This window comes from Tetrao urogallus (genome assembly GCF_951394365.1).
Source record: "Tetrao urogallus genome assembly, chromosome: 3".
Lineage (NCBI taxonomy): Eukaryota > Metazoa > Chordata > Aves > Galliformes > Phasianidae > Tetrao > Tetrao urogallus.
Window position 1 is genome coordinate 77,474,412 of NC_136815.1, and position 14,818 is coordinate 77,489,229.

A 14,818-nucleotide genomic window follows, 5' to 3' on the forward strand; every position below is an offset into this window, starting at 1 on the left:
TCAATTTAAAACCATTCCCCTTCGTCCTATCACTATTCACCCTTGTAAAACAGCCATTCCCAGTCCTCTTTATACGCTCCCTTCAAATACTGGAAGGCCATAACGAGGTTTCCCCGGACAGCCAGAGAACCATTTTGGCTCCAGTACTTCCATAGCTGCTAAATACCCAGAATAACAGATAGAGCCCCTTTCCTCCTACCACACAGAGCACCAAAGCACGGCCTTCCCCTCCCCCAGGCTCACAGACAGCAGGGCAGCTCAACACCCGAACTCGGATCACAGCCCGCTCTCTAAGCTCCCTGCCCACCCTCAGACCCCCGGCACACAACCCATCCCACCTACCGCCGCACAGCCGCGGCCAGCCCTGCCCGCTGCTCCGGAAGAGGAAAGCGCAGGGCGGGCGCAATGCCGCAGGAAGCACCGCCCCGCCCGCCATGAGCGGCGCTGCGGCTGCATGCGGGCCCCGGCCCCGGCCCCGGCCCCGCGGCGGGGGGCTGCGGTCGTACCCTGCGCTGCCGGTGTGGGTGGTGGAGGACCACCAGGACGTGAGTGGCGGCGTCAGGCAGAGCGCCGGGCTTGCGGGGGAGGTGGCGGTGGTGCAGTCAGCTCGCGTTCTGTTTTCGTCTGGAGATATGTGGAGACAGCGTGTCGTTTTCTTAGCCAGCCTGTTTGTGGCTTTGTTCTGGCGGCCGGGAAAATCGTTGCCCTTGAACAGAGGGAAGCTCCACTGGCTGCAGCTCTTGAGTGGAGACCTCCAGCAAAGGATGAGGTTGAGCAGCGGGAAAAGCACGTGCAAATCAAGTCGTGTGGGCATCAGGAGTTAAACCCCTTCTTTGAAGGTGGATAGGTTAAATTATCTGTTGTTCCATTTTCTTCTCTCACAGGGCAGTGAGGTGCTGGCACAGCTGCCCAGAGAAGCTGTGGTGCCCCGTCCCTGCAGGTGCTCAAGGTTGGATGGGGCCCAGAGCAGCTGAGCTGGTGCTGGCAGCCCTGACCACAGCACAGGCTTGTGGCAGGGACCATTCCAACTCAACCCGTTCTATGACTCTATGATAAAACCCAACAACAGCAAGCGTCTAGTCAGGGAGCTGATTATTGAGAAGAGTTGCTGCAAACACAGTGCCTTATAAAGAAGGAAAGGAAGTAGAAGCATAATCTGACAGCTTCACGTGTGTAGAGCTCCAGGGCTCAATGATTGTGCCTCGTGAACTAAAATTGCTGCCTCTCTGTATTGTTTGCTGTCTCCTTTCTCTTTCAACATATAACCCAAATTCTAAGGGAGCGTGAGTGGGACTGGTGTTTCTGCTCTTATACCTGTCTCATTGGTTACAGTGGAAATATGTGCTCTTTTAGGTGCTGCCTTTCATCTATCGTGCAATTGGTTCAAAGCATCTGCCTGCCAGTAACATCAGCTTTGTTCACCTTGATTCCCACCCAGACCTCCTTATCCCTGTGAATATGCCTGCAGATACCGTGTTTGACAAAGAAGCACTTTTTAAGTAAGTCTCTTGTGCTGCATCAGAATACACTGTCCACTTCTGGCTATGCTTGCTTTATATTGAATATTGATACAACTGCATATGAAATATGAGCAACAGATGTGTAAATCAGCCTCATGTTGTATTTTCTTTATTTTCTGTTCAAAACTTCATAGCTGTGGGTAGAAGAAGAAGTTATGTTTCTTTTTTGAATGTGGTCAAATGTTTATGTTGCATATTAGGAAGATGTTAAAACTTAAGAATTTACTTTTGGTTCACATTATCAGACTGGGCATTTCCTCTGAGTGGCAGGACAGCACTCCAAATGGATGCTTTTCAGTGAACTGCAGGTTTTAGAACAGCTTTTCTCTCTTAATGGTGACAAATGGACTGAGATTAAAATAACATTTCTTTTGCTGACCTGGTGCATCTGTGAAGTTGAATATGGTAATTAAGACCAATGTTTATCCCGATCTGCTCAAGTGGGGAACAGGGGTGATCTGGTTTTGTCTATTATTTCTTATTTTAAAATATTGATTGTTCCTATGTTACACTCATACACAGCAGTGAGAAGAGGAGATAATCAATATATTAGCAATTGTGTCACCCTGCCCATGGTCCATACTTAGTTTTCTTTGCTGGATGAATGAGAAGCCTTGTGGACTATACATGAAAAAATAGGATGATAAGAACAGATGCTATTCTGTAGATGCTGATTGGCTCACATTCACCACTGAGGTTATATTTGAAGTCTGCTTAGAGCAACACACCATAAGATACTCCCTTGGGGTCAATTATGTGGAATGGAGTTCATGATGCACCTTGCAGTTCTACTCTGTCAGGTATATTCAGAGAGAAAGACAAGAAGTCCATGTAGTTAATAAAGAACCATGCTAAGAGTGAAGCTGACTGCACTTCATAATCCAATTGATTAGTATTTTTAAAATTTTATCATATACATTTTTGGTTCTTCTTACAAATCAAGATTTCAATCCTTTCTCTTTTCTTTGGTGGTATGACCTGTACACGGAATGTTAACTTCGGATGATTTGCATGGGGGTATTTGTGCTGTTCTTGGCAATGTTTTACTTGCTGGTAAAGTAAGTGTTATTGCCAGTCTTTCTCTCATCATTACAGTGAGCTAAGTATTGAGAACTGGATTATGCCTGCTGTTTATGCTGGCCATATTTCTCAAGTGGTGTGGCTTCACCCACCGTGGGCTCAGCAGATCTCAGAGGGAGAACACAATTTTTTAGTTGGGAAAGACATATCAACAACTACAATCAGGTAAATAGTTTGTTATCCAGTTCTGGGAACATAAAAGCTATGTGCCATGTATTTTGTATTCTCCAATAAATATAGTGATACATCTTCTTTTCTCAATGAAAATTCAGTTTGTATTTGTTAATGTTTTCGGGTGTCATGTGACTGTTTTAAGAGGTACAGCCTAAGTTGTGCCTTAGTCTCTTTTTTTTTTTTTTTTTTAAAAAGGTAATTCAAGTTATTTACACTTCTTTGCATTCAGCCAAGTTTTCAATTAATTCTCTTTGATAAAATGAAAATCTTAGAAAAAAGTTGTTTTTTTTTGGAGGATTGGGGTAACAGAACAGTACTTAGATTCTCCTCAGATATCCCTTATCAAGATGAAACAAGCCCACTTGTTCAACTTCCCCTTGTCATATGCTCCATCCAGCCCTCTAACTTCCTTAGCCATTCTCTGTTAGATCCTCTCAGTCTGTTGACATCTCACATGTTCTGGGGGTCCAGACCTTGGTGGAATATGTCCAATGAGACCTCAGTGGTGCTAAATACAAGGTGAAATCTCTCTTTTGGTTATGGGTTTGCTAGTACATGAAATTTTGCAATTAGTCTTTATCATTGTAGGCTTGTATGGATTGGTTGCACTCACTTTGCTTTATACTTCGACTGACCATTCCTCTTCTGTAGCATCCTGCTGGTGTATGCCAAGCTGGTACTGCTGCATGATGTTATTCTTTCCCAAATGCAAGACCTTTTCTTTATCTTAGTTCAATGTAATGAGATTCCTGTAGGCTATTCCTCTGGGTTGCCTTAGGCCCCTCAGAATGCCAACACTGGGGAACTGAACTTCAGGTTTCTGCTGTATCTGAAATTATTTGAATGTGGCAGATGGATGGTGATACCCTGTAATTGATAGGGGCCTTAACAGCAGTGCACAGAAGTTCACATTTCCTCTCAACGTTATTTCTTTAATCTGAATTGAAGGTTTTGCACTTGGGCCAGAAGAATCCCAAGCATTCATACAGACTGGAAGGAGTAGTCCTTGGGAGCAGCCCTACAGAGAAGGACCTGGGGTCTTCACGAATGAAAAGCTTAACGTGAGCCAGCAGTGTGCTCTTGCAGCTCGGAAAGCAAATGGTATCCTGGGCTCCATCAGAAGAGTGGGGTGGCCAGCAGGGACAGGGAGGTGATTGTCCCCCTCTACTCTGCTCTTGCGAGACCCCATCTGGAGTGCTGTGTCCAGGTCTGGAGCCCCCAGTACAAAAAAGACAGGGAGCTGTTGAAGAGGGTCCAGAGGAGGGCCACAAAGATGATCAGAAGACTGGAGCACCTCCCCTACAACAACAGGCTGAGGGAGCTGGCTTGTTCAGCCTGGAGAAAAGAAGGCTGCAGGGTAACCTCATTGCAGCCTTTCAGTACCTAAAGGGAGCCTACAAACAGGAGGGGAATCAACTCTTTAAAGGGTAGATAACAGCAGGACAAGGGGAAATGGTTTTAAGTTGAGGGAAGGAAGATTTAGATTGGATGTCAGGGGGAATTTCTTTACCGAGAGAGTGGTGAGGTGCTGGAACAGGCTGCCCAGAGAGGTTGTGTTCCTTAGAGGTGTTCAAGATCAGATTGGATGGGGCCTGGGCAGCTTGGTCTAGTATTAAATGGGGAGGTTGGTGGCCCTGCATGTGGCAGGGAGGTTGGAGATTCATGATCCTTGAGGTCCCTTCCAACTCTGGCCATTCCGTGATTCTGTGAATTTATGGCATGTAAGGCTTAATGAGTTGAAATATGGCTTGAAAACAGTATTTTTTTTTTTTTGCTATAAGTGAACTCCAGGTTTTGGGTTGTTTTTGTTGTTGTTTCTGTTTATAAATTAAGTGGATTCCGTGGATATATAGCTATTCATCCTTGTTACCTGCTCTCCTCACACTTAGAATAAGGATTCATATTTCAGGGTAAAAAGCAGTTAAATGCTGCGTATTAATCCATGTTTTATTGACATCTGTGGGTTCCAGAGCACTTCTCAAATGCAACCATAACGATTTTCCTCACAAAGAAAAAAGTGATTGAAGGCAAAATATCCAGTGCTTTGCATTATTATCCCATAAAATTGATTGTGTCTTGTCAAATTCTTGATGTAAGATACAGTTCATTGGCACGTTAATTTTAATAGCGCATAACATAAATCTTTCTTACCCACTAAAAATCTTACAGGACTACTATCAAAATTCCAGAATGAATTTTAATACATTGATTTAGCATTGAAGAGGTAGAAAAAAATCCCATTTAAACACTTGCAGATTAAAGTAAATAATTTTGTATACACATTTTTATTGCTTTTGCTACCTATCAAACGTGAATTAATTTTTCTTTTGGTGACTTATTTGCAAAGCTTTTTACAAAGACGTGTATTAACTGTGAGTTATTGTCTATTGTAGGGTTACAGGTACAGATCATTACTTTTTAAGTGATGGTCTTTATGTCCCTGCTGATCAGCTAGAAAATCCAAAGCCTTTAAATTTACATGTCATCCTCATTAATCCTACTGAAGCATCAAACAGCCAGGAAGAAAATGACAAAGTAGCATCCGCTAAGAGACTGAAGCTAAATACAGATGACACAGCAAACACTGCTGCTACCTCTTCATCAGTGGCTCCTGGTGACCACGATAACAACTTCTCAAGTGTGAAGGACAAGGAAGTACAACATGCAAGTGCCCTGAACAGGGCAAAAATGTTGCCAGAATGCTCAGCTTCAAGCTCCCTAAGAAACAATGAATGTCCAGTAAGGGAGGTTGCTAAAGATATCTCCCAAGTTCTTCAGAATGGGGATGCATTTGTTTTAGACATTGACTTAGATTTTTTTTCAGTTAAGAATCCATTTAAAGAAATGTACACAAAGGTAAGTATGACAGTGGAGACTTCCCTTACCATTCATAGAAGAGTACTCATCTTTCTAGCACTTGATGTCTATGGAGGAACTCTCTTCTAAGATAAATTAGTGGATCAGCTGGTCATAACTAATGAATCATACTAATATTTGAGAGGGAGACGGTATAAAGGGAACATATACTCCAAAGCAAAGCAACCTAGCAGGACTAGGTCCTTACATTTGAAATGGATATTCAGTGCACATGCAAGCTTAGAGATACATGGCATACCCCTGTGTGTTGTATAGAACATAAAAGCCATGCTTGGTTTTCTACAGGTAATGTTCCAAATACTTGCATCGGGATTAATCGGGGAGAGGTGAGAGATTGTACTCTTCACCCTTTCCCATAACATGCTTTTAGAAGGCCACAATAGTATCAGAGGCTGACTGTCCAAAGGATGTCACAGTGCTGATTATTCAAAGAGTGGTGACTCCTCTCGACGAGAGACTGTAAATCATTTCCTTTGACTGGGCTAATGAACAAGCAGCTTTTGTCTCTGGTGCCATGGCTCTGAGCTCAAAACTATGCCTTATGTTCAGTTTATAACTTGACTGTACACAAAAGATACCTCTCTTGTACAGTGTTATAAATATGTAGATTCTCAGAGTCGCCGAGCAGTTAGGAAGCTTTCTTGATGTGAACATGATTTTTAGGAACTAGCTAATCTGCCCTGAAGATTGCATGTAGTACTAAATGCAAATTCTTTTTTAAAGATTTACAATTTACAAATTCTTCTGCAATATCACAACTGTTTGTGGTGGCTGAGCTTTTCTTTAATGGTACTTTAATCTCAGCCTATGCTGGAGAACATCTGACTTCTCTGAGCTTCGGTAGGATACCACACCACTTCTTTGTTCACTGTGTAGAAATAAATACAGCGGTCCTCATCTCTGTTAGCTTCTGACATTGAGTCTTTACTCATGTTACCATCAGACTATCAGCAACACTAATAATTTAGGATTTAGAATCACAAAGGAAGCATAAAGCAAAGCAGAAGCACCATGGGGATCTTGTCATATAAGACCCCTCTGAGGCCTTACAAATCGTTCTGCATAAAGCCATAGAAAGATTTTTGTTGGTAGATTTGTTTATTTGGGAGGTGGTTTTTATTTTCTTGTACTGTGCTAAGTTCCAGGAACCACTTGTGGAAGTGGGCTTGCACAGAACTCCAAGTATACCTTTACTGATAAGAATTTAATTTACCATTAACATTTCTTAACTGTGTTCCCTCTATTGTAAAATGCAGTCATTCTATCAGAGCATGTTGCTCAACTTCACACTTGGAATATAAGAACCCAAGGAAAAACTAAAAAGCAAATATGGCTTGTGAATTCGGAAGGATGTTCTCTTTACACACATGAAAAAAAATCCAAAATATTTTGCTGGAGATGCTTTATATTTCTGTAAAATTCAATGACCTCTTAGTTTGCCCTTTCTTTCCTCTTCTGCTCCTGAAAAAGTCTTCTGTTCGTCTTTTCAGTGCTGTTAAATGAATAATAACATTTGTTTATCTGCAGTATTGGAGTAGAGAAATTATTATGTTCAAGTTTGTTCTGATTTTCAAAGGTGCAGTGCTCTGAAGTTTTTGATTTCCACTTGAAGAAACTAATTTTTTTTTTCTCCTGTTTCAAAGACAGAATATGAGCTCTTACAGGAGTTGTACAAGTTCAAGAAACCTCACAGAAATGCAACAGAGGTATGATACTTCTTGTGAGACACATGAGGGAATTATTCTTTTGATTTACACAGTAAAAATGACTTAGCATAAAGAAGGAAGGTATGAAAGATGCTTAATGAAGAAGTCTTTAATTAAGCTATGCTGTATGCTGAACACAAATCAGCAGTGTCTTAGTAATTCTTTTGTATTAAACACTGTTTTAACATACGTGTAAATATTTAACACAAATGTAAAAATTAATTATTGCAAACAAATGGTAATTAACAAGATAGAAATGAAAACAAATCATCTACTGTGTTTCTTTGCAAGGTTCAACAGGGTTTTTTGGTGTTGTGCTCCCCCCTCCCTTTTCTGGGTCTGCCTTTCCTTGCCCAGGTTGCCCTTTTATAGACAGAGTTGTGCTAAATGCCTAGTTGGCATTTTATTTATTTATTTAGTAGTACAATTGGATCTATATTTCTGTCATACTGTTACAGTCAGAGAAAATACTGTTGTGTTTTTGTCTTAAGTAGCGTAGGGATTGGCTCTTTAAGGTTGATTACTGGTGCAGCATAGAAAGATGTCATACCCCAGGATCGTAAGGTGTACTTCAGGAATGGTTAACACCCTTAGCTTTTCTTTAAATTTAACATGAAGTTGACATCACTGGCAAAAAGAAGCAGCCTCTAAAGTGAGAGCTGTTATACCAAATAGGCTAAGCATTGCTTGATATGCTGTGTATCCTGCAATATTTACATGCACAACTGTATGCATGCATGTATGTAACCCTTCTTAATGAAGACAGCCTCTTCATGTGCTCAGAGTGTTTTAAAACAGTGCCTAAACTTTTGCTGGATCAGAGCTGTAACAGCCATTTTAAATTAATCCCAAATTCTTTCAGGCCTGAAAGAACTTTAAAACCTCAGCTAATTCTTCTAATTCTTTTTTTTTTTTTTTTTTTTTTTTTTTTAAATTTTATTTAGTAATATTTTTTTAAACCTGAAATCTGATTTCAGGTTTAAAAAAACTCATTTCATTACAAGAGTGTAAAGCTTGCATTCATCTGAGTTTCTGCATGTTCATAATAAATTAATCAAATATGGCAGCATTTCAGTGCTATACAAACAAATCCAGCAATTAATCATATAGTTTTTTTGTTCTCTTTAATGTATTCTGCTAGAACATAGATGTGGTCTTTCATAGGAAAGTCAGAGCAGAAAGAAGTGGTGTTTTGTGTTGTTGTTGTTTCAGAAGGTACCATTTCTGCAGGCAGTCATTCAGATCATCTTGAAGAGAGATGCCCTGTAGCAAAGAACTAGTTGTTTTCCCATTTTACACGAGATGAACCATTTAAAAGCTTGACTGGTAGTGTAATCCATGATTTAGCTAGGAGAATCATTCTTACCTCTTTTGTTTTTTACATGCATATTTAAAGGAGGATTTGCTGGATTGTGTTGAAAACCGTGTCCATCAGCTAGAAGATCTAGAAGCAGCGTTTGCAGATTTTTGTGACAGTGATGATGAAGAGACCTTACAGAAGTGGGCTTCGTATCCTGGGTAGGAGATCTCTAAATGGCTTAAACACTCCCGTCGTTGGTTTATTCCTGTAGCCTTTGGAGAAGAATCTTCCTGAACTGATGACACAGTTAGCAGTAAAGTGTTCTTCCTTATTACCATCATATTGGAACCCTTCCTGGTCAGCTTAAGTAAGTTTTGAGATTACGACATTTCAAATAAATAAGCCTCTTGTTGATTCTTTCCTGCTAAAACTACTAGAACAGTCATCTCTCATGAAAGACCTTTACCTTTTCCATACTAGTAGGGGTAGGTTTTGATTTTCCTGTGGAACTCGCTGTTACTACCTTCCTTCCCTTTCTAAGATTCATCTCCTTACTGCAATAAAAGAAACCACTTACCAGTACCAGTGAGATTTTTCGTGCCACCTCTCCTTCCCTGGGAGTCTTTCTGGAGCACAGAAGATGAGGCTCTCATTCCTGACCTGTTGCAGAAGTAGAGCTGCAAAGAGACTTCCAGACTTAACCCACTGAATTGTCTTTGCAGAGTCAGCAGTGCAAACAGAATCATACATCAGTTATTGCCAGACCCACGTAACAGTGACCAGGAGCATTTCTTACCATAGTACACTACTTTTGAGTTGCAATAGCTTTTCTCTAGGTTGCCATAAAAGAAAGGCAAAGAAGTTGTATGTGGCATAGATAAGAATATAGAGATTTCTTGAGGAAAATCTGTTAAAACAGCACATGATACTGGTACTCCATTTTTCTCAGGTGCAAGATGACAGAGGAGCAACATGTTAACTTCTCCGTTATTTTTTTTAATTTGCACATGTATGTTTCCAACTGCTAACATGAGTTTTGGTTGTGTTTTTAACTCCAGGTTGAAACCACTTGTTCAACTAGTACACAGTTTGAAAAGCAGAATGGAGAGCCCAGACTATGAAATGGTAGGTCACTGGGTAAAGGGGTAGAAAGTAATTAATTTCAAAAATATAGCTTCATCAAGCAGGGAAAAGGACATGCTTAATTTTAGATTTGCTTCTTGACTCAAAAGTTTTAAGTTTTTGTTTTTTTTGTTGTTTTTAATGTTATTGCTTAGGCAAGCTTTTTTAAAAGCTTCTGAAATTTTACTCTGCTTGTCTATACTTCTGCAACATTAATAAGATCTTTCAGGACTCTCATGTCTCAAGCTGTTTCCTGTGAAGTAAGGTTTCACTTCACCAGGGTCTGGTTATTTTATTTTTAACTACTAACTGAAGAAAAGCTTCCTGCCTGAAGATGTGAAAGTTACCTGCTGGGCTGGAGTAGTTTAGGGATTTATTACACAGATAAGCTATATTACTAATTTGTCAACAGAAATGAAAATCTGTTTAATTTGTCTGCAGGTCCATCAGGCTGGTCTGACCTGTGATTATGTTGAACTTCCCCACCATGTTAGCACCAAAGAAGAGATTGAAGGCCTCTTACAGTCCATGAAGATTCTGCTGATAAACATGCCAAAGCCCATGCTTGTGACAATAGCTCGGTAAGACTATCGGTTCTTTTTTACTCAAAAAAATTCAGATTGTGCTTGTGAAACTAAATGATTCTATGACTGTGGCATCGGTTGACTTATCTTCTAAAGAAATTCTATCTCCAAGAGAAAATATCTTAGCATAGTAAAAATTGGCGTTTGGAAGCATGAATCATTAGACAGTGACAGTACCTGTACTGCTGAGGGAGGGTTCTGTGCCAGTGTCCAGTCTTACTGGGCTTCAGAATGTCCAGCACAGATGTCAACAGTGGTGAAGACATGATGATATAACCTTCATTGTAGGCTACATAGAGGCTTTGTATAGCCTCGTGTGGCGCAGAGGATAGCTGACACTGTGGTTCATATTATCTTCGCTGCTTCTGTTAAGATAGAGCCTGCACGGGCTAAAATATGCCTTTCCCACTCTTGGTCTAGAATTAATTGCACTTCAGATAAGATTTCTGTTTCTAGTGAAATTTCAGATGGAACTGGGACAAGTTTTCATCTAATAGTCTGAAAGGTATTTATATTGCAGAAAAATCTAATCATAGAGTAAAATTTGTGCTTCTGGAACTGCAAGGGAATTATTTGGGAGGGCAAAATGGAGTTTGAGGCCAGGGTCAGAAATCCAGTCCCGAGAATTTCATTTGAAGACCACAGTGTATCTACTGATAAGTTATGGCAACTTACTCATTTGAAGAACACTAAGTGTGCCCTAAAATACAGGCAGCAATGCCAGTATCTGACTTGAAATAATTCTTGTCAAGAACATTAGTGTGGCTAATACTTAAAATAATAGAAGGCTGTTTTTCCTGTGCCAGCCACAGAGTTGGAAAATTCATTAGGAAATAAAGAAAAATGTATGTAAGTCTTGATAGATCTAAGGTTGTGGAACTGTTAGCTCAGCCTTTTGTTAGCAATACTTGTTAGTGGTAAATGTTATATACCAGGAAATGTGCAGATTTTTCTTTTAGTTTTCCCATTTATTTTAGTTTTCCTATTTTAACTAGCAGCAATTGAATTTTTTTCGGTTTTTGCATGTTTTCCCTTTTTTTCTACTGGTGCTTTAAATAGTCATTTGCTTGAATGCAAACTAGAACACTCTCTCATTCTTTTTTCAAATCTTTGTTACAGATCAAGTCTGGATGACTATTGCCCTTCAGAGCAGGTTGACATCATTCAAGAGAAGGTTCTCAGTTTACTTGGTTTCGTGTATGGCACTCTGGATGTGCATTTAGATTACTCAAGCAATTCGTCTTCTTTGTGATCTTTCTTCATGCACTGCTTTCTAATGCTGTGGATGAATTTAAATTGTGTATTGGCTGTTATTTCAGCAGGTGGCACTAGAATCCAAGCTTACCAAGAGTTTAAATTACACTGTGTTTTCCAAACCAGCTGCATCTGAACTATTTCTAATGTAGGATTGTTGATGATTCTGTGATTCTTGTTTTTCTGTCTTGCTTATTCTTAACACAGATGCACGAGGAACTATTCTTTGTCCACAGAATGTATTTTTTAACCTAATTTCTTTAAGTATGTTTAGAAAAGGACATTTTAAAAATAAATTGATTTCTTTTCTGTAGTTAAACATTTTGATGAAGTTCAGCGAGTAACAGATTTCATGATATGATGATAATGAGATAGTTAGAAAAAGTATGGAAAAAAGAAGACAGAAGAAAGGAGTGAGAAGGAGAGAAAGAATCAGTAAAAAAAACTGTTACACCGTATGTATCACTTAAGTAAAAGCCAACAAACTAAAAGAAGAAGGGTTTTCTCACTTTACCTGATAGAAGTAATGCCTCTTTACTGTTGAACTTAATTTCACCATCTGCTGACTTCTCTGAGAGCACAGAAAGGCCCAGAAAATAAATCAGTATCTACAGAAGAAGATGTGAGGTATATGGAAGATTAAAACATAAGATAAAAGGTCTATTGCATGCATCCTTCAGTTATGGAAAACAACTTTTCAATATGATTGCTGCTGCTTGGTAAAATCTGATGCCTGTTGGCTTTTTGCAACCCTTGACTGTCTTAACCTGCTCCATTATTGATTAACTAATGCAGTGAATGGCTGAAGCTGGAAAAGAACTCTGGAAGTCATCTCCTCCAAATACCCTGCCCCACTGAAGCAGGTCACCCAGGAGCTTGTTCAGATTTCTGTTGAAGATCCCTGGAGATCTTTGAAAGGATTAGAATTATTGGACCTATTGACTAATGCCTGAAATAATACTATCCTGCTGTATTTTTCTATATTACACTTCTTCTCTGTCCTCGAAGACTATGTACACCCTTGAAAGTGAGTAAAAAGAGACAGATCCCCACAGGATAATTTCGGTGCCTGATTTGAGTTGAAGAACTTTTCTAATGTGTCTTATTTTCTCTTTTAGTAAAGTGTTAAGGAAGACAGTTCTCCTGTTTTTAGGTTCTTCAGTCGACGGCTAAAATTTGATCGATGGACTCTACTCATAAATAGAAAATATTAAACAGCTTTTGCTTAGTCTCCCTTTGTCACACTGTTAAGTTCCCGACTTCAAGAGTTCGCAGATACAGAGATGATGTGAAAAGGATTGGAAAAAGTTAATGACAAAAGCTAAACCTGGAAAGTAGAGTGAAACAGCAGTTGTAAGCTACACATCTACTAATATTCCATATTTTCACTTTTCTTAATTGTTCTCAACAACTGTGAAGTAACAGTAGGAGAAGCAGTGTAAGATAATGCACAGGTATATTAATTTATTTGCTAAGGCATAGAAGAATACTGAATTGCAGGCCTGATACACCTAAATAGTTCCATGAAACTTTGATATGCAGTAATTCATGCTGATGTTATTGCCCTTTCTCCTAAAACACTATAAAAAATGTCATTATTGTTAAATAAATCAAAGTGGTTGCAATATCTGGGGAAAAACAAACAAACAAAAACAATGCCAGGAAGATAAAGGAGAAATAGATCTTGACCTGTGTCTGGCTAACATTTTAGCACTGATTATATTGTTAAATGTTATCTAAATTTTGTCAGAGAAATGCTGGATTCATTCTATTTTTATTTTTTTTTTTTTTTCACATGAAACAAGTTAAATATTCCCACTGTTTTGATTGGAAAATGAATGACAGCTGAGGAATACACTATTTATCTCAGTCTTGACAATGAAATAAAGTAGAAGTAAAAAGGCACTAAATATGGATTGCTAAGGACTTACAAGTAGAATAAGTTGTGATTACAAAATTATCTTGTTGAAGTAGGCAGACAAAACTAGAAAAGTGTTCTTAGGGTTCTAATGCTTCCAAAACATGAAGAAGTTCGTATTTAATAACTGAGAATTTTCTGAGTTCTACTGTTTCTGGATATCTCATTTCTTATAGAATAAGACTGAGATGGAGACTTACGAAATGTAGAGCCATGTAAAAAAAGTTGGCATTGTTTTGGATTGCCATGTTAAAACACTACTGAGAAGGATCAATAAGGTTTTGGAGCAAGAAAACATAATTGTGTACACACTGAATCAGGTAATAGATTGTCCATCATGAATGAATTTAAACTGGAATTAAATTGTGAGATACTTAAAACCAGCATGGTAGTTGCGTGTTCTAGATGCTAGGTATAGATAATTAAAAAAATTTTGTTTTCTCTTAAACCAAGTGGTTTTTATTTGGGAAGACTGATGTATTCACATAGATAAGCAGTAAGGTTGGAGTAGTTTTCACACTAAATTTTAATATCTTACATCTAAGATCTAATTATGGTTATCTTGTAGTGACACAGCTTGAAGAAATAATTAGTTGTGAAAGATAGGCACCAATTAGGCTTTTAATTTGGATCCTAACAATCTCTCCGAAGAGTTATTTTTGTCTTTTTGAATACATGCAGAGGACTGAAAATTTCAAGTTTCTTAAAGAGATACGGAGCAGGTAGGAAAAAAAATATTACTGTTTAGTTCCAAAACCTTTAAATAAAAGAATTATATGCAAAGAAAATACATATATACATGAGTTTTATGAAACATTTACATTTTCATAAATTACTTTGGTGTTTAGAGTGTTGGAATGAGATGATATGTAAGGGTCCCTCCAACCTAAGCCATTCTATGATCCTATGGATGTAGGGCTAGGAGCTGTTTTGAGCAAGTTTGCTGACAATACAAAATTGGGAGGAGCTGATGCCAAGGATGGGGAGGCGTTGCAGAGAGATGTAGACAAAATAGAGAGCTGGGCAATCACCATTTGCATGAAGTTGAAGAAGAGCAAGTGCCTGATTCTGCACCTGGGAAGGGGCAATCCTTGTTATGCATGCAGACTGCAGGATAAGATGCTGGAGAGCAGTCCTGCTGAAAGCGATCCGGGGGGCCTGGTCAACAGCAAATTGAAAATAAGCCAGCAGTGTGCCCTGGTAGCCAGAAAGGCAGTCATATCTTGGGCATAGCACTGCCAGCTAGCTGAGGGAAGTGACTGTTCCACTCTGCACTTCACTAG

The 14,818-nt window shown here is 39.2% G+C and overlaps 1 protein-coding gene across 1 annotated transcript; it reads left to right on the top strand.

Moving 5' to 3' along the window:
* Positions 1-434: 434 nt before the first annotated feature.
* Positions 435-11,615, top strand: LOC306944561 (UPF0489 protein C5orf22 homolog; the record flags this gene model as incomplete). The annotated part of the gene is made up of 9 exons (XM_079533126.1): positions 435-545; positions 1,354-1,499; positions 2,616-2,765; positions 5,168-5,630; positions 7,295-7,357; positions 8,754-8,875; positions 9,716-9,782; positions 10,221-10,360; positions 11,483-11,615. The coding sequence occupies 9 exons, from the start codon at positions 435-437 to the stop codon at positions 11,613-11,615; spliced, it is 1,395 nt and encodes a 464-aa protein (XP_079389252.1).
* Between the last annotated feature and the right edge of the window lie 3,203 nt (positions 11,616-14,818).